This window comes from Oncorhynchus tshawytscha, linkage group LG01, assembly GCF_018296145.1.
Source record: "Oncorhynchus tshawytscha isolate Ot180627B linkage group LG01, Otsh_v2.0, whole genome shotgun sequence".
Classification (NCBI taxonomy): Eukaryota; Metazoa; Chordata; class Actinopteri; order Salmoniformes; family Salmonidae; genus Oncorhynchus; species Oncorhynchus tshawytscha.
This window is the reverse complement of record NC_056429.1, coordinates 65315711-65334346: the sequence shown is the minus strand read 5'-3', so window position 1 is coordinate 65334346 and position 18636 is coordinate 65315711. Positions and strand designations below refer to the sequence as shown.

General features: G+C 42.8%; 1 protein-coding gene across 3 annotated transcripts; it reads right to left on the bottom strand.

The window, feature by feature from the left end:
* Positions 1-667: 667 nt before the first annotated feature.
* On the bottom strand, positions 668-17739 carry LOC112254976 (alpha-actinin-2). 3 transcript variants are annotated; one of them, XM_024428004.2, is made up of 22 exons: positions 17423-17739; positions 14376-14490; positions 14170-14289; positions 13875-13961; positions 13594-13681; positions 13174-13252; positions 8682-8763; positions 8062-8147; positions 7536-7628; positions 7117-7347; positions 6727-6874; positions 6229-6379; positions 5321-5429; positions 4498-4638; positions 4184-4366; positions 3933-4067; positions 3664-3843; positions 3320-3466; positions 2854-2916; positions 2413-2478; positions 2095-2253; positions 668-1907 (listed from the first exon to the last, which is right to left on the bottom strand). In XM_024428004.2, exons 1-22 carry the CDS (start codon positions 17552-17554, stop codon positions 1749-1751), a joined length of 2754 nt encoding a protein of 917 aa, XP_024283772.1. In that variant the 5' UTR covers positions 17555-17739; the 3' UTR covers positions 668-1748. The 3 variants fall into 3 exon arrangements, 2 of the variants coding, with proteins under 2 accessions (XP_024283772.1, XP_024283759.1); XM_024427991.2 differs by lacking the exon at positions 2854-2916; XR_002954221.2 differs by lacking the exons at positions 668-1907; positions 2095-2253 and having other exon boundaries at positions 2427-2478; positions 2854-2926.
* Positions 17740-18636: the final 897 nt, after the last annotated feature.

The window sequence follows — 18636 nt, the reverse complement described above, 5'->3', positions numbered from 1 at the left end:
CCATGTTTCTGAAATGTTAAATTTCGAAGTTGTTGCTAATGTCAAATTTCAAGTTGTTTAAGATTAAGTTTTGGCATTAACTACACATTTTTAAGGATAGGGTTAAGCTTAGGCATTAACTCAGAAATCTTAAGGTTAGGCATTAACTCCGAATGGTTAAGATAAGGGTTAAGGTTTTGGATAGGCTTAAAACAAAAATCTCAAAAACAACTTTCTTCGAACTTGCTCAAACGTCCAAAAGACATCAGCATTTGTCAGTGATTAGTGGGAACTGACTTAATAAATACCCCTCTTTGTCAGGAAGTTTATGCTTGTGGAATATATGCCTACTACTTTAAAGAGGTGGTGTCAGGTAACTAGGCTACGTTATCCCCACTTTTGTCCTACATTTTGGCACAAAACGGCTCAATATAGCCTCTCTGGGCTCATAATCACACTCATACAGTAGCCTTTGACTGCAGGAATGCTACCATTGAGAGCCCTTGCCCTGCCCATCTTATCAAATGTAGTATATTCACATCAGATTTTGCAGATCATTTTTATTTGATTATATCCATGTTTGAATTGTGACTGTCATTTCAACTTTCATATAGCCTACTTTAATCAACTTCAATGAAAGGAAATATGGCTTTTTCAGATTAGGCCTAAAGAATAGAAAAACACAATGTTGTATTTAACTGCACTCTTTTATTATGTAAAGAAAAATAAACATCAGTGATGATCATGAAGAGGGTTTATTGAATAATCAAATCACTTGAAACTACAAAGTTTACTGTCAACAGCCTCTCAAACGGTCAAATGTTTATTTCTGTTGCTTTGGATTGAAAAGTACATGGATTCTCTTCTCCCTCCCTGTCTTCAAATGGGAAATCCCAACTGCTTAAAAGGGGGCAGGCTGAGAGACAGGCTTAACCCTCTTTGAGGTTTGATTCAAAGTATGTAGGAATCTCATAGGATTTAAGGAAATAAGCAATATCATCAAAGAGGCAACGTTGTTCCAAGCTCCTTATGTTCTCAAATAAGAAAATGTAACAATGATTTCTCTTAGCTTTGGGTGTGAGAAATATACTGTACATTGTTTGTTAACTGTTCAACCTATTATTTTATCAATCAATCATAGCCTATAACTGTTCTTTATATATATATATATATATATATATATATATATATATATATATATATATATATATATATATATATTTATATTTGGGTAAAATGTGATGCGAGAAAAGTTTGCATGGAGCAGGAAACATGAGCTATGATTTTACCACAAGTACATTTTGGTTACATAAACAACATCCCACTGGAAACCAGCATCAGTTCAACATCTAACTTCAATGTTTTTGTCTTATTCCCAGTTAGAACTCATACTGTAGTTCCTAATAAGGCACTAAAAGAAGATGAGGAGAAAATGCTGACTATTAGCCTGCTATTTTTCTGTTCTAGCTACATATCCAACTGCCGCTATTACTGTGGTCAATAAACATATTATATCGAACTATTGTAGCTTATATGATCATGTTACTCCTCAAAGCAGATAAGAAAAACTGTTATTCTGTCTTCAGTTCACCGCAGAACTCATATGAGGGAAACTATTGTGTTACAATAAGTAGCTAAATGTACTGTATCTACCTATTGTGACTCTAACATAGGTAACCGCTTCTCATTTGTGTGTTTGGTTAAAGGGAATTTCATCCAGACGTATTGGGTGGGGTCAAGAGGTCACGTTTGGGCATCATCTTGCAGGGTTAGAGGTCACTCTCTCCATAGAGAGCAGTGGAGAAGGCGGTGTAGTCTAGCGCCCCTGCGGATCCCCCTGGGCCACTGTAGCTGGGCATCCTCAAGATGCAGTACTCTGCCTGGTCAGGGGGGAGCTCTCTCCTCAGCTCCTCAACCAGGATGTAGGGCTGTGGAGTCGGGAGAAAAACAGAGAGAACACGGGCTCATGTAGGTGAATCCGCTTTAGCAAATATTAATAATCTGACAGAATAATATGCATGTTGACCATTGTACTGAATCTGCCCCATCTGTGTGATTGACATGTTCCACTCAATTGTCACACTCCTGTTCACTTTCTCTCACACACACACACACCTTATCGGCTGCCAGGATCCTGAAGGATGCGACAACCTGCTCGGCGGTGTCTGTGTCAGCGGTTTCTCTGGTCATAAAATCGATAAATGATTGAAAAGAGACCATGCCAGTGGCACTGGGGTCAACCAGCATCATGATACGGGCAAATTCCACTTCACCCTGACAGACGGAGAGAGAGAGAGATATTAGTGTGAGATCAGAGACAAGAGCACTGATATCTTTGTTCATTATTACACAAAGAATATTATCAATACCTCTTGGTATTAGTATGCATTATTTGCATACTGTAATTCTGCGTGAGAACATTGAGACTCGTACCAAATCATAACCCATGGAGATCAGACAGGCCCTAAAGTCATCAGTGTCCATCGCCCCGTGTTTCTTCTGTAGTCGGAGGTCAAGGGTCATAGGGTGGAGTTTGGGAGTAGGTCACCGCACAGGGAGGGGATGGGATAGAGAGGAGGGAGGGAGACCAAGAGAAGGTGGATGGTAGAGCAGTGGAGATCCGGTAGGGGAGAAGACCAAAGTTAACATCAGACACATGGACACATACACACAACCACAGACGAAAGCTGCTACCGCCAACATAGCCATAATGTAGTGTATTATTTAGAGCCCACTATTGAAAAATAGATAGAACTGGGAAATATGTGAGGTAGCAGCAGATTTGGTCTGTTCTAGAAGGATGGAAGAAGCCTAAGTCGTCAATGAGAGTCAGTCAGGAATCATGAAAGTTTAGAGGTCAGTAGGGGTGAGTACCTGATGCTCATTGCCCACATGACCAAGGCTGTTCAGACAGGTCTTGATCTCTTCACAGTTTTCCTGTGTTCTCCTGGGACCAGGTGTTAGAGTTCACTCAGAGGTGTCACACACACACACAAACACACACATGCAAGTGTCCACTGTCCATAACATGCAGCATTACAACAATGTAGAACCAATATAAAAAATACAAATTGTATACATACATTATACAGAAAAATTGGAATGGTATTATGTTTTAACCGTCTAAACAACCAAGGCCACAGAGCAGTGACCATTCTATTACAGTATCAACAACAACATATTACCCCAGTTTCCTTACTCAGCTTCTGAATAAGATAGGCATGACAGTAAAAAATAAATAATTGTCAGTGGTATTATGCTACTTAACATGCCATTCAGGTTAAGTGTTATTATATGAGACTGAGAACCGGGAGTCCAGGGTGTGGATAGTGTACTATACCCGGTCAAAATGGTTGAAGGAGGAGCGGAACTCGTGCATCTGTTCCTGGCTGATGCCCTTGGCATCACGGGTCAGGATCTGGGTCTCGATCTCGTTGATAGTGCGGGCGATGGTGGTGAGGAGGAGCTCCCAGCCCACACGGATGTGCTTTTACCATGACGATTAAACACACCGACAGATATAGACACAGACAGACAGATTAATCAGCTGTCAACAATGTATTCCAACAATGCACTTTGGGATCTCGATGACATCCATCATCATTATCCCCATGACCACATCTAATCTATATAGACCACATGTAGAGACCATCTCTCTGTGCTCTCTGTACTGCTCTGCAGTACCTCCATGGTGTAGTTGGTATGCTTGTTGTCAAACACCAGGGACTCCTGGATGTGCTGATGGTCTCCCTCCAGCTTGTCGATGTTGGGCTTGTAGGTAACGATGATGTGCTCAAACTGCTTCAGCTGGGTCATCTGGTCCTCCAATGTACCGCCCACCTCCAGGGAGCAGTGCCCAATCTCCTGTCAGAACCAAACAAATTAGCAAACCAGGTTTTTGTTCCGGATCCAAGGGTACCCTTAGACACTAAACTGATGGCTGACTCTCTGACCTCCATCCTTGTCTGTATCCAGGGTCCTATGAGGTTAGCCTGGGTAGCAAACAGCCGTCTCAACCTTTCATTAGTATGCTGCCGGGCTAGCTCCTCCTGGAGGGAGCCTTCTCTCTGGGGAACGAGCTTCTTCACCTGGTCAGCAACATGGCAACAACGCATACATCAATCTGACAGAAATTGGCTGTGTATGTGCATGCGTGAATGCATGTGTGTCTCAAGTTTATGTATGTACATTTTCAAGGTTGTACCTTGTCCCACTTGGCGAGGAGCTCCTCTGTGGTGATGGTGCTGTAGAGGTTGAGGAGGTTGGCCTTGATGCCGTAGCTCTGGGAGATCTTCTGCACCTCGTTGTGGATCCCCAGGATGGCCTGTCTCTCTCCGTCTGCCTCTGGGAGGGTGGCCTTGAACTGCTCATGGGCAGAGATCAGGCTCTGCAGGGGAGAAGGAGAGGAGAGGTTGCAGTGTACGTAGCAAGTACTTTGGGCACTGAACCAAAATTACATGGCTGCAACATTTGTAACAACGGTAGGATGATTAAATTGTAACAGCGAGTATTACGTACCTGGACCTCATCGATCGTGTGTACAATAAACATATCCTGCAGATCCTCCATAGCCCCTTCCATCCAGTTGTTGAAAGGTGCTGATCTCTTGGCAAACTCCAGGAACAACTGATCAATGGTTTCCAGCAGCTTCTCTGTCCTCTGGAAAACAGGAGCGAGAAAGAACTTTGCCATTCATCTCATTGACAATTCATTAATATTGCTTCACCTGTTTGGGATGCTAATCCCAGGATGCATCACATTGACGTGACCCAATTGACCCCTGAGTTTGGCAAGATGGTCTGCATGGATTAGACCACTCCCTTTGGGCAGGGGCAGGTGGCAGACAGCAGCCCATGTCAGTCACCCTAATCCCAGGCCTGGATAAAGGTCTTTTGACATTTGCAGGTCATGAGCGTACAGTATAGATCAGAGGGGCTCAGAGGAAGGGGACTGTGGGCATCCTGCCAGCCGGATACTGTACAGACAGCCATATCTACATGATTGTGCCTTTAGTTCTTCCCCTTATCTCGGTCAGAAGACTTAGTGGGTAACCAATAATCAGCTGTGTCTTCATTCCCAAGACCCAATCCCTAACTATCGCAATAGAAAATACATGAGATGTAACTTTATTATGGATTAAGCTGACCTGTGAACACTCCACCCCAACCCAAGGTTACGTCATTCACTGCTTTACCTCCTCAGTTCTCAACTGGATTGATGGAACTGGTTCTCTTTTCACACTTCCTGAGATGTACTGTCCCGGCTTGCTTTTCACTGGGTTTAGCGCAGTTTAGCTGAGAACATAGCATGTCATGTCCCTAACCTCAACCCCTCCACTCACCTCCAAAGCCTCTCTCCTCTTCTGGGTCAATGTACCAAGTTGATCCCACAGATCACAGATGCTCTGACACCTCTTGTTGACAGAAGCCACACCATGATAGTCCAGCTCACTGCACAACACCACAGGAAACATACAGGTCAATCTAGGGCTGGGAAGTGTACTGTGTTTTACTAACATAATACTGGTATTGATGCATGGACCAGTTTGGATTTTTACTGTACCTTCTCTAACAGTATTTACATTTTTTCTTTGTTATATTAAATAATTTAGCAATGACTCTGAAAAAATGTCAATCATACATTTTTATTGCCAGCAAGAAACTGTTAACAGCTGACAACTGCTAGCTAACTTGCTAGTAGATGAAGTCAACAACTTAGAGAGAACAAGCTTGCCAATTAGAGACCCCCGGAAATCATCCGACTGCAATATACTCCACTGAAATAAAAACTGCAAGTGAATCCATTGAAAAAAACATGGTCACAGAGGAGAATAGGTATTCTTATGAAGGAAAAGTGACTTATTTACGAAATAGAGGCACACAAAGACAAAACAAATGTGGTACAGTGTGGAAATTAGTTCAGGAAATGTAGAAATGTACAAAATTGATGAAAATGAACAGAATGGAGAAAGCCCAATAACATAACTTAAAATGTATTTGTTGCCACACCTAATCACAGATAACGTGCATCATACCATATTTATGTATTTTGAAAGTTCCAAATCTTAAAAACTTGATTGCTTACATGCAAAACATTTAGGGACTATATCAACAATGGACTGGTTTTTGGGTGGAATTTTCCTTTAAGTAGAATGCAGATATTATTCCTTGTCAAAGCCATGATTTTAGGAATAGGATTTGGTAGGGATGATGGTTAGGAGTGAGGAAAAGTTAGAGGAAAAGTCCGCACTTGAGCTCCTGTGCGATGGCAGCGATCTGCTCCACCCTGTCCTGGTGAGCAGCCAGGTCACTCTCAAATGCCTCATGTTTCCTTAGCAAGGCCCGCACCTCCGTCAGGGTGGCAGTCTCATAGTCCTTCTGAGATAGAATCAGCTCTTTACCTTGGCCACAGAGAGAGAGTGAGATAGAGAGATTATTGTTTATTTCACTTTTGTATATTATCTACCTCACTTGCTTTGGCAATGTTAACATGTGTTTCCCATGCCAATAAAGCCTTTTGAATTGAATTGAGAGAGAAAGAGAGAGAGACAGAGACAGAGAAAGCGAGAGCAACGGCCATGAATCTCCCGTTAGTCAAAACAAATGCTGAAGATTTACTCTGACATTTTCCCATTGAAAAATCTCAAAGGATTTGGAGCTAATCACTTACATTCAAAAGGTCAAACTCTAGACATACCAGAGACATAAGTAAACACTGCACAGACAGACAATAATAGCCCAGACTGACCACTAGCCCAGGTCTCATGGGTGGTGGCTTTCTGGCAAAACTTTTCAGCCAGGTGGTCCAGTCTCTCCAGCCTGCGGATCTCGGTCAGAAGCCACTCCTCATAACCTTTCTCAGCCCCCTCCAGCCCCTGCCATGCACTGGCTATGTCCTACAGCAACATAGAGACACAAAGACACGGGTCAAAAGCAGCAAACCATCACGCTCAGTTGATATGCTATTAAAACAGCTTTTTAACTTTATCAACATTCTGGTAAGAGTGCCTTGGTCTTTACCTTGGTCTTTTGGATGACCTATATCCATAGCTATCTATAGCTACTGTACTTTGACTGGTGGCTTGTGTTTCATTAGTTGTATAGGATTCATCATTGAATGTTGGGTGTTAACACTTACAGATACCATCTTTCCTTCAGAAGGCATAAAAGCAGGCCGGTTGCTTATGCGCAGCTTGGTCTGCAAGGTATTGAAGCTGATCTCCAGCTGACACTTCTCCTGCACCTTGGGGGGCTTGTGCATGCGGCGGTAGTCCCTGAAATCCTCCAGCTTCCTCTGCATCTCAACCATGGTCTTCTCTGCAGCCCTGTTCTCTAGCCATGGGGTGGTCCGGCGGATCCACTCCAGTAGCTACGGAATACAGAAGGTAATGATGGAGTGGAGCTATGGGGTGTGTGTGTTGTTATTCCTCTCAAATCAATTAAGTTGAATTGGACTTTGAATTTGATTTGAATACTTGGACATTTCCAAGTGGGGTAGAAGTATGTCCCTAAGAGAGTTCACCAATATGAAAGCATATATCCAAAAGTATGCTTTACCTCGCTGGCCAGCCTCTCGTATTCCTCCATAAGTTTCTCATTCTCCTGGTTCACATCCAGCACTTTACAGATCCTGTTGGCTGCTGTCTCAGCCTACCAAGGGGGAGGAGGAAAGAGAAATGAGGTCAGAGAGGAAAGAGAGGTGAGGTGAGGGTGTCGCATATCTAATGCAATTCCTCATACAATTACCCCCCACCCCACCAACATGCACAACATCTAAGTCATACATTTAAAGCAATCTGTGTGTGTCGTTTCAAAAACATGCATGTCAATCTCACAATTGACCAACTTAGTATGATGTCAAACAACTTTCAGGCTAGCGAAGAGGACAGACCAGGATATGTTTTTTTGGTAGTGACAGGGAAATAAGACCTTAGAAAATTTGAATGATTGGATTATCATGTGCTTATTTTAAGTGGAATGATTGACACATGGTAACCATCATCAAATGATTTGGGGATATTGTACATAAAACATATTGCATTCACAAACTCGATTCAAATTGTTCATGGTGCAAGCTGTATACCTGCTCAGCTCCAGCAAAAGCATGATAGAAGCAGGAAACATAGGTCATGATAGCTCTCTCATCGGGCTTAGGAGTGTTGATGATGTCTACAGTGTGGACGGAGGGACAGAAGAGGGTGACCGACAACAAGTAGAGAAGGAGGAAGACACTCAAGGTGGAGACAGGAAACACAAGAGCACTGACAGAGGAAAAGGACCACAGATAGAGACTCCACACCTGAACGTCTTAGCCCAGGGCTATCCTGGAAGGAAAGTGGGCTGGTCTATGGCCAAGGGGTCTAAACAAGGACCTAAAGCTTGACCAATGTGTCCTCACCTTCTGTACCATTGCAAATGTGTGATACAAACTGGACATATAGGTCATAACAGTCCTGTTGTCTGGCCTTGCTGCACTTATCACATCTGTGGGATACCAGGCACATAGGACTTTATCATTACAACGTTCATACAAGTACAGACAATCCTCCTGGCAATCTCCTCCAGACAATCCTGCAACAAAGCCCATAGTCTGACACCCACCATTACAGTACCAAATAAGATGGTTCATGTTTTCATACTGAGCAAAACAAGATGCCTATAGCTAATGCCGAATTCAAACGTTGTTTCCTTAGAAGACATTACCTTCTGCGTCCAGCATCTTAGGAATATCCAGGTGCTTCTCTGCTATTTCAAAGGCGAGGTTCAGGTTCCCCATAGGATCATCCTAGAAAACATACGTTCCAATTATATTGTTACATAGCAGTTAGCATATAGCTGTCTTTCAACGCCACCTTAACACCATTACACTTTTTAAAACTAAGATACAGTCATGTTTTCATTTACATTTAACATGAAAAAAACGTGCACATGTACAGTATTTGAAACCAGATTACAAACTGTCCTGCACCCAGTGATGTATTAACCAAACAGGTGACAGACAGTCAGTAAGTGTCTCCTCACTAATGGGGTAGGGTGAGTCAGTTTGTTTAGTGGGAGGAAAGGGCTCATGCTGCTACTATTGTCCTAAGTCTGTTCCACTGATGCCGGCTGAGGGGGGAAAGCCTGTTACAGGACAGTGGCAGCTGCAGGGATCCAGGGGGGTAGATACCCATGGGCCTGTTCCCCACATGGAGCCATTTCAGCAAGCTAACACTCATGGCTTGCTGAGCCCACTCACCTGGAGCCAGACAAGACAGCTGACAGGGCCTGTCTGGGTCCAATGCATGCATGGGAGTGTTTTTTTTTTTGGGGCAGAGGTGTGTATGTGTGTGTGTCCACATGCATATTTTATGAGAGAGAGGGGGGACACCTCTACTAAAACTGGCTCTTTTCTGTATTAAACAACATTCTGAATGGTTTGGGTTGCCCAGATCTATCCATTTTTATGTGTATTCCCAAACAACAGTGGATATAGTGATTGCCCTATAAAGAGCTGCCTCTTTTTAGAGGTATCTGCCCACCACAGCTGAGGTAAACCCTGGGCTCTATTGGGATGTGGCTCATATTTCTTCATCTATTCACAGTCAGGGCTAAGTCAGTTCCGCCTCCTGGGAAAACCATAATGGACTATGTTACTTTTTTTTAGATTAACAAGGATGGATATGTACTGTAAATGTAATTCAGTATTATAGAGGCCACAGGTTACACGGTGGAAGGACACACATCTGTATATTCCACACTGTAGTAGTCTACTCTTTAAAGTTACAATCATCACATATTCTCCAAAAAATATGTACAGTTACAGGGTACTTATTTTTATTTTTGTACCCCTTTTTCTCCCCAATTTCGTGGTATCCAATTGTTTTAGTAGCTACTATCTTGTCTCATTGCTACAACTCCCGTACGGGCTCGGGAGAGACGAAGGTTGAAAGTCACGCGCCCTCCGATACACAATCCAACCAAGCCGCACTGCTTCTTAATTAACACAGCGCGCATCCAACCCGGAAGCCAGCTGCACCAATGTGTCAGAGGAAACACTATTCACCTGGCAACCTTGGTTAGTGCGCACTGACCGCCACAGGAGTCGCTGGTGCGCGATGAGACGAGGACATCCCTACCGGCCAAGCCCTCCCTAACCCGGACAATGCTAGGCCAATTGTGCGTCGCCCCACGGACCTTGCGGTCGCAGCCGTTTACGCACCCTTAACCACTGCGCCACCCGGGAGGCAGTTAGGGTACATTTCTGTTTCCCAGGACACAAACCTATTTTATGTACCCCCAAGGGTCCACTAATGATTATTGATGGTACTGATCTGTACATTTGCTGAGCAGAAAAGGTACACATTTAAAATGTATTGAAGAAAGGTAGATATTTGTACCACCATTAGATACAATGATGAATCGAATCCACCTGTGCCATCTTATTGACAGGATTTATGCATTGTAATGGTGGGCCTCGTTAAATAGGAGGCGTGGCTTAATGAGGGTGTGGCGTACAGTAAGTTATTTTTGGCCACCCTTGAGTGGAAGTTTTGCACCAGTTTGTGGTCTACGGTTATTCTAATTAAACTTTGAGCAGATCTGCTGCCAGTTCTATAAAAGCTTGCATAAGAGCAATTAAAGCACACTAATAAATGAAATAAATAAATATATGTAATTCCCCAGTGTGTACTAGGCTTGGGCGTTATACTGTGTATACCATATACCAAGGTATTTGGAAATAGCCGAGATGAGGAGGGGATTATTTAAGATACTCGCGAAGAGGTAGGGTTTCAGGTGCTTTTGGAAGATGGGCAGGGACTCTGTCCTAGCTTCCAGGGGAAGCTGGTTCCGCCATTAGGGTGCCAGGACAGAGAAGAGCTTGTACTGGGCTTAGCGGGAGCTACTCTCCTGTAGGGGTAGGAGGGCCAAGAGTCCAGAGTTGCAAAACGCAGTGCTCGGGTTTGGGTGTAGGGTTTGAGCATAGTCTGAAGGTAGGTTGCTGATCCGTAGGCAAGCATCATGGTCTTGTAGTGGATGCGAGCATCGACTGGAAGAACTTAGGAAGGTTGAAAACCAGTCGGGCTGCAGCATTCTGGATAAGTTGCAGGGGTTTGATGGCACAAGCCGGCAGCCCAGCCAACAGCGAGTTGCAGTACTCCAGATGGGAGATGACAAGTGCCTGGATTAGGACCTGCGCTACTTCCTGTGTGCAGTAGGGTCGTACTCTCATGATGTTTTAGAGTATGATCCTGCAGGATGTTTATCCTAGTTATTTATCCCCACCCTGGACAAACGTTGAATATTGAAGTAAGCCGTGAGATCTTGTTAGTGTGTGTGTGTGTGTGCATGTGTTTATGCATATGTTTATGCATATGTACAAGTGTGTGTGAGTGAATGTGTGAGTGAGTGCATGTGTACTAAGAGTCAGTGCAAGGTGTGGAGGTGGTCGGTCCCAGTTCAGGAGTTCAGCAGTCTGATGGCTTGTTGGTAAAAGCTGTCTCTGAGCCTGGTTTGAGATCCGATGCTCTGATACCATTTGCCAGACGGTAAAGGAGAGAACCGTCCGTGGCTGGGATGTGTGGGGTCCTTGATGATGTTACGAGCCTTGGACTAAATGTACTGTATGGGTGGGAGCCTGGCCCCAGTGATGGACTAGACCATCTTCACCACCCGCTGAAGGGCTTTGCAGTCAAAAGTGGAGCAGTTTCCGTACCAGGCCGTGAGGTAGCCAGTCAGGGTGCTCTCAATGGTGCAATGGTAGAAATTGGAGAGTGTCCGGAGGGACATGCCAAATTTCTTCAAACACCTGAGGAAGTAGAGGCACTGTTGCACCTTCTTCACTAGAGTGGTGTTGTTGAGGGACCATGTCAGGTTCTCAGTGATGTGGACGCAGAGGAACTTCACCTGTAACATTATTTTACATTATGAAGATTACCATAGTTTCTCAGAACAGTCGAGCCAGTCAGATGTTTGTTTGTAAATAGCACAAAGTGAGAATGTGGGAGATGGTGAGTCCAGCTGTGTATTTGGTTTGACTTGCTAGTTAGCTAAGTGGCTGAATTAACAAAGAGACAGGACATCATAGAGTGCTTTGGATTAGTTATTTGTACAGCTGCGACTGCTATCTTGATTTCCTTGCGTTTGTTATTCTCTCTGTTCTCGGTCCCTTAGTCTGCTCCTCCGCCCTCTTCTCCAAGCAGAGCAGGCAGGCCCATTGCCCTAGCGACGCCAGACTCCACACAGACACAGTATGCACACATGCTGCTCCAGAGCCTTACTCCTACACACTGCACACACAATTCTACACACAACAAAGTCTACTTTTAGGAGATTTCAAACACTACTGTACCTACACATATGATACCTTCAGATTTTGAGAGTTGATTAGATCTGGCCTGTGTTTGTGTATCAGGGCACAAAAGGCTAAACCTTCCTTCCAGCTTTATACAATAGTGGGTCATTCAGGTGAGCATGTCAGTAAGACAGTGAATGCAGAAATCAGTAAGGAATAGATTGGGTGAGTTATATCAGGGGTTCATTTCATTTTTGGGGGCAAAGGGATCCATGGAATAAGTTAAGATAATAAGATATTGGTATCCACAGTACCGCACCAATTATGAATTTTTTAACTCAATACTATCACCCCTGCAATTTTTTTTTTACATAAATGTACTGTAATTGAATCTTTAAAAATGCACAGTTTTCTCTCTGCCTCATGGCAAAATGTGTAGAATTGAAGGATATTAGCTTTTAAGCTGCAACAACAAAAAATATCTCTGCCTTAGACAAACTGTGTAGAATTGCAGGACATTAGCTTGAAAACTACAGCATTTTCTCTCCAATGCCAAGAGGCAGGACTTTTAAATTTTATTTCCTGGCCCTGAGAATTGGTTTCTCCAGCCATGTAGTGTAAAAGTCCTTGTTGGCCATTTTAAACACACTTGTGTTCTGATCATGAGGGAGTCCCTAATGAATTTGCTAACACAAAAGGTGTCCCTGGCCCCAAAAAGTTTGAGAACCCCTGAGTTACACATAATGAAACACTCTCTTATTTCTGCTTCTCAAAAGTCAACCCACCCACATCATAACGTTCTATTAATCCACACTGTGGGAAAGACTGGAGTTAATATTATGGACATAGGGAACCCTTTTCTGTTAGTATGTGGGAGGCACCAGACACCATCATGGTTAGTGATTGGGACACACGAGAGACCTTGTTGAGCTTAGCATAGTCGATAAGGTCAGGTCTGTGTCTGTGAATCAGGGCGCAGAAGGCCAGTCCGTCCTTCCAGCTTCACCAGCAGGCAGCAGAGAGAACCAGGTCAGAGGTCAGATTGGCAAGATAACTGAGTAAAGCAGAGGTCACCAACACTGGTCCTAGAGAACTATAGTGTGTGCAGGCTTTGCATCTCTTATTACTTAGTACTAACACATTAGTATAGAAAATAAGAAAATAGAAAAATACATATTAGGCAACTTCAAGGAGTCTTAAAATTCAAAATCAAAATAACAAAATGATCCTTGGTATGACCTTCTTAAAACAATTCCATATAGCTAAGTAGAACACCATCAACCCGGGGTAGACAGTGCTTGGACTCTAAAGGGTTAGGAAAAGACTCAAGAGTGTTCTCACCTAATGTGGAAGTTCTGGACATTGACATTTCTGTAGGGGGCAGTCTTTCTCTGGCACCACAAGAGAAGGCCTTCCTTTGCAGAGGTTTCTGAAAGGAGAGAGAAATATATGTTCAACAGCAATATTCCCCAGTGAGATCTCTATTTCATTAAACCAGGAAGGTAGCTGCAGTATAAAAACACTGGGAATCCATATGCAGGACATAACTTATTATACAATAATAACAAAGGCAGGTTTTTTTTCCTCAAGTACGCTATTTTGTTAGAATTGTCCTATATCACCTTCTACAGAGATGTCCTGGATGGCAAAGCGGAGGATGATGGTCCATATCATTCCCAGAGTCATCTTAACGTTACCATCCACAATTTCTGAAGAGAAAAAAATCCAACTACTATCAGATTCATCACATAATTGTAAAAGTTCATGTAAAATGGTCTGTCAAGTTTTAAAACATTGTGGAACACTCTACCTTTGATGAATAAGACCTGCTTCAGTGAATTAGATAATTGATTATTCAAATGAATCAAAATATACTGAGCTGCCAACAGGTAAAGTACAGGCCAAATGAAATATCACCTTCAGCTCCAATAGAGACGAGTTTCACTCCCTTGCTGGTGATGAAGTCTAGGGCTTTGTTGACATTGGCAATCTTGTGAAAACGCATCTTCCCTCTGTCAGGCTTAGGTAACCTCTCACCTGAGGGAAGGAGCAAACAGAATTACACTATCTGTGAGTACCAATCAATGTATTCAACTATCAACTATTTAGTCAACAAACAGTACCTGAAATAATTTCCAAGAGAAGCATGAGTTTGAGGCCATTCCTGAAGTCGTCCTCAATGTTCTCAATCTGTGTTTCTGCTTTCCGCAGGTGGGAATTACACCAAGCTGTGAAGGTCTACAAATAAAATGATATTTTGGTGAGTAAAATACAAATAGGACAATGTAAATTTCACATAACTTAGGATGGGTTTGAGCATTGATGGTAGAGAGACTTTCTGTGAGCTAATCAGAGAACATTGAGTGACTTAATGTGTGACTTAAATATTACAACTCTCTCCTGCTTATATTAAGTCACTCGATCTCACAATAGCAAACAGAGCCCAGAGGCAATCAACACTGTATAGATAAAAGCTTTGAGAAGATCCCAGCTCACATTCCTGATGATCAGTGGTGGAAAAAGCACTCAATTGTCATACTTGAGTAAACGTAAAGATACCTTAATAGAAAATGACTCAAGTAAAAGTGAATGTCACTGAGTAAAATACTACTTGAGTAAAAGTCTAAAAGTATTTGGTTTTAAATATACTTTAAGTATCAAAAGTAAATGTAATTGCTAAAATGTAAAGTATCAAAAGTAAAAGTATAAATCATTTCAAATTCCTTATATTAAGCAAACCAGACGACACCATTTTCTTGTTGTTTTTTTATTTACGAATTGCCAAGGTCACACAGTATTAATTTACAGACGAAGCATTCGTGTTTCGTGAGTCCGCCAGATCAGATGCAGTAGGGATGACCAGGGACGTTCTCTTGATAAATGTGTGAATTGGACCATTTTCCTGTCAAAATGTAAAGAGTACTTTTGGGTAGTACAGAAAATGTATGGAGTAAAAAGTACATTATTTTATTTCAGAATGTAGTGAAGTAGAAGGTTGCAAAAATATAAATAGTAGAGTAAAGTACACATCCCCCAAAAACTACTTAAGTAGTACTTAAAAGTATTTTTACTTAAGTACTTTACACCACTGCTGATGATATAAGGTGTTAAATGTAGCCTGCTCTGGTGGCTCTAGTGATAAGAGACAGGAAGAAAACATTTTAACTGAATTTCAAAATGATAGGAAAATGTCACATGCATACAGTGCATTCTTCTCTTATGTGTTTCTCTTTGAAAAGAAAAAAGCCACACTTTTACTAAAATGAATACAAGTATCTGATCATCAAAAAGGATAAGTGGAACTATAGCCATATTGCTTTCACTATCTATCCAGTCTTTCCAGATACTGTATGTGAATACCGAAAGGGCAAAGGCTAAAACGGGCTATGGGCCTTAATTGAAATACTCAAATGTGTCAATTCTTGCACGTGTCACAAACTGAGAGTGATCTACAGTTTATTGAATGGGATACATTGAACATCCCTTCTCAAAATGCCTTACTGGATCAGCCTCAATTAGACTCCTTACAGCAAATCAGGAATGTGATCTGTCAATCTGCTTCCAGCTTTCATCTACACAGTGTTGACTGTACTGTGCATAAACACAGAGAATGTTTGTATGCTTCAGAGACATGTATTTTCAAGCCATTCCAGTCCACACAGCATGACTGGGGGAGTGATCCTCTGGCCCTTAAGAACCTTAAGTTCTTATAGTACATAGCCTGGTCCCCCAGAGGGCTGTGGGTTAACGCCACCCGCCTGGAGAGGTTGTCTGGAATGACAGGAATGCCTGTCTAAATTAGGAATGTTAGAGGCTTTGGAACAAAGGACGCAGCATGACAAAACAGACCAAAGTGTATGTGACTTTGGACTGCTGCCCCCTCGTTAAACATGGCTAGTCCTTCAGACCTAACCCCGCCAACCTCATTCCTCCCTCCAACAGCCCTAACGTTCAGAGATAAATATATTCATGAACCATGTCCAATAGGGACCAACCCTGTTATTGAAGGTGTTGTTCAAACCTATGAACTGGTTGAAGGCTGTTTATTCATTATTTTCACTCTTGGTTCCAAGAATGTTTTTATTTTTTAATTGTTTATTTCACCTTTATTTAACCTTTATTTAATCATGCCTAATTTGCCTCCGTTCACCAAACCCGGCTGAATCAGTTGGCACCTGGTACATTCAGGTGGCACACCTAGCCTGTGCTAGAACATGGTAGCCTAATTGGCAAGATAGTGTACAAAGGTAAGGACAGTTCAGTGTGCCAGCAGGTCTCATTCAAGGGCCTGTCGTCCCTGGTGGCCCATTACTGGGTAATAGGATTAAAGTGGAGGGAAAGCTAATAAAGAGCCTTAATTAAGATGCCAAATAAGTTACTGAGATCTGCAAACAAATCTCACGTGGTCAACACTGCTATCCAACTATACCATGCTTATACCATGCAGAAGGCACCCAGTAGGCCTATAGGTCTTAATTAGCATGTACCTAAAATACCCACGCAAAAAAATATTTGCTTTGCCTTGTTAAATGAAGATAGTTGAGACACTGTTCAACCTCTTCCATGACAATAAAGTGTGAGCATTTCTGAAGGAAGACATACTGTAACCTCCTTCTGTATTAAACCAGTTGACAGATAGGCTACTGAGTTGGGGTCCTATATTCAGATGCTTGGTACAGTATTTTGTGGTTTCTATAAACAAATTAATTCCACACCAAGGACACTTGATTAACCCACTATAATGCCTTTTGGTCTCGAGGTTAAAATTAGATATAGCATCCATTCTAATCCCAAGCCCGTCATTGTGTGTTAAGAAGCATCTGTTGACAGTTCACATTCCTCGCGTATCAGTGGAATGGCAGCAGTTCGAGAGCCGCTCATTGAGCTATTGTTAGCTGGTACCCATCGCATCTGTCCGTCAATATTCCCGTCAACTGGAGCCAAGACAGACCCCTGGCTCCGTCTGAACCCAATACCAGGAACCAGAGAAGATTTGAAGTCTGAGCTCAACGTGAATAACTTAATATTTAATTATCAAACCATTTGGAAATGCAAACAAATGTTAATTTGCTGTCATGTAAACTCCCAAACCGGTGCGTAAAGTACTGCAGTGCATAAAGTTCATTTGTTGAATTGGTTATGTGCATGTCGTCATCTTCTCTCGATTTACCTTTCTTTGCTGTTTTTCCCAGGCAGGGTCCAGCAACATGTCCCTGTCCCACTCATCCTCCTGTATCATGTAGTCCTCCTCATCTCCGAATCCATTGTCATAATGCACCGTCATCTCTATTTGGGTCATCATTGCGTCCTAAGTATTTCTATTTCCCCAAATTCACTGCGTTTTTGTCTTCCAATATCCTCATGTGTTTTGACTCTGATAATTGAATTCTTGACCTGAGATGGGTAACTTTCACTCTCCCTCTCTAGCTCACTCCCTCTCTCTCACTCACGCTTGCCTGTGTTCTGTCTGGCCGCAGTTGCCACACCCGGACAAGTGCTGATATCAGTTAGTACTGACAGGTCACGTGACAGGCGCGTTGTGTATCAGGGCTCTACTGTATCACTGCTCTACTGTTCACAGACCCACGGGCACGAGTGCCACACACACACACACACACACACACACAGACACGCGCACACACGCAGGCAGGCAGGCAGGCAGGCGGATAAGTATTTGTTTCATTAATATAATATCAGTATGATTGTAAGATGGATAGTTATATTGTTGTAATGATAACTCAGAGTTTCAAATGCTATCATCCGTGAAAATACATTCTGGAACAATAAGTGCTTTCACATCTGAGTACACACAGAGGTGCCCTAGGACACCACAGCATAACTGAAGTGATTAGGACGAGAAGATATTGCTCTTGGAATTTGATTCCCAGGTTTGGACACTGTTACTTCCAACATTGGAGACCTAAGGAATATGATTCTGGTGATTCTGCAAGCAGGTCTTAGCAGTGACTTAACACACATGCGTATGCACACACAATTATGTATTTCTGATGAAACCAAACACACTCTATCATTCACAAACGCACAGCGAGGCCTCCTCCCTAACTGTTCCATAAAAGCATCCCCTCTTCCAATCAAGCAGGCCAGTGTTCTGACATGGCCCCGTGTTCCAACAGCTGACAACAAACACATGTCTCCCATGTAAACACACATTTTTCACCCCAATTTCGTGGTATCCAATTGATAGTAGTTACAGTCTTGTCTCATCGCTGTAACTCCTGTACGGACTCGGGATAGGCGAAGGTCGTGAGCGTCCTCCGAAACACAACCCAACCAAGCCGCACTGCTTCTTGACACAATGCCCATCCAACCCAGAAGCCAGCCTCACCAATGTGTCGGAGGAAACACTGGCGGAGGAGGAAACAT

What these genes read in the sequence shown, in the direction of transcription:
- LOC112254976 (XM_024428004.2), bottom strand. Translation starts at nt 17,554, where the DNA reads ATGATGACCCAAATAGAGATGACGGTGCATTATGACAATGGATTCGGA. An exon ending in TAAGATGCTGGACGCAGAAG is followed by an intron (nt 8,148 to 8,681) that starts GTAATGTCTTCT and finishes TCCACACTGTAG; the next exon opens with ACATCATCAACACTCCTAAG. An exon ending in GGATCCTGGCAGCCGATAAG is followed by an intron (nt 1,908 to 2,094) that starts GTGTGTGTGTGT and finishes CCGACTCCACAG; the next exon opens with CCCTACATCCTGGTTGAGGA.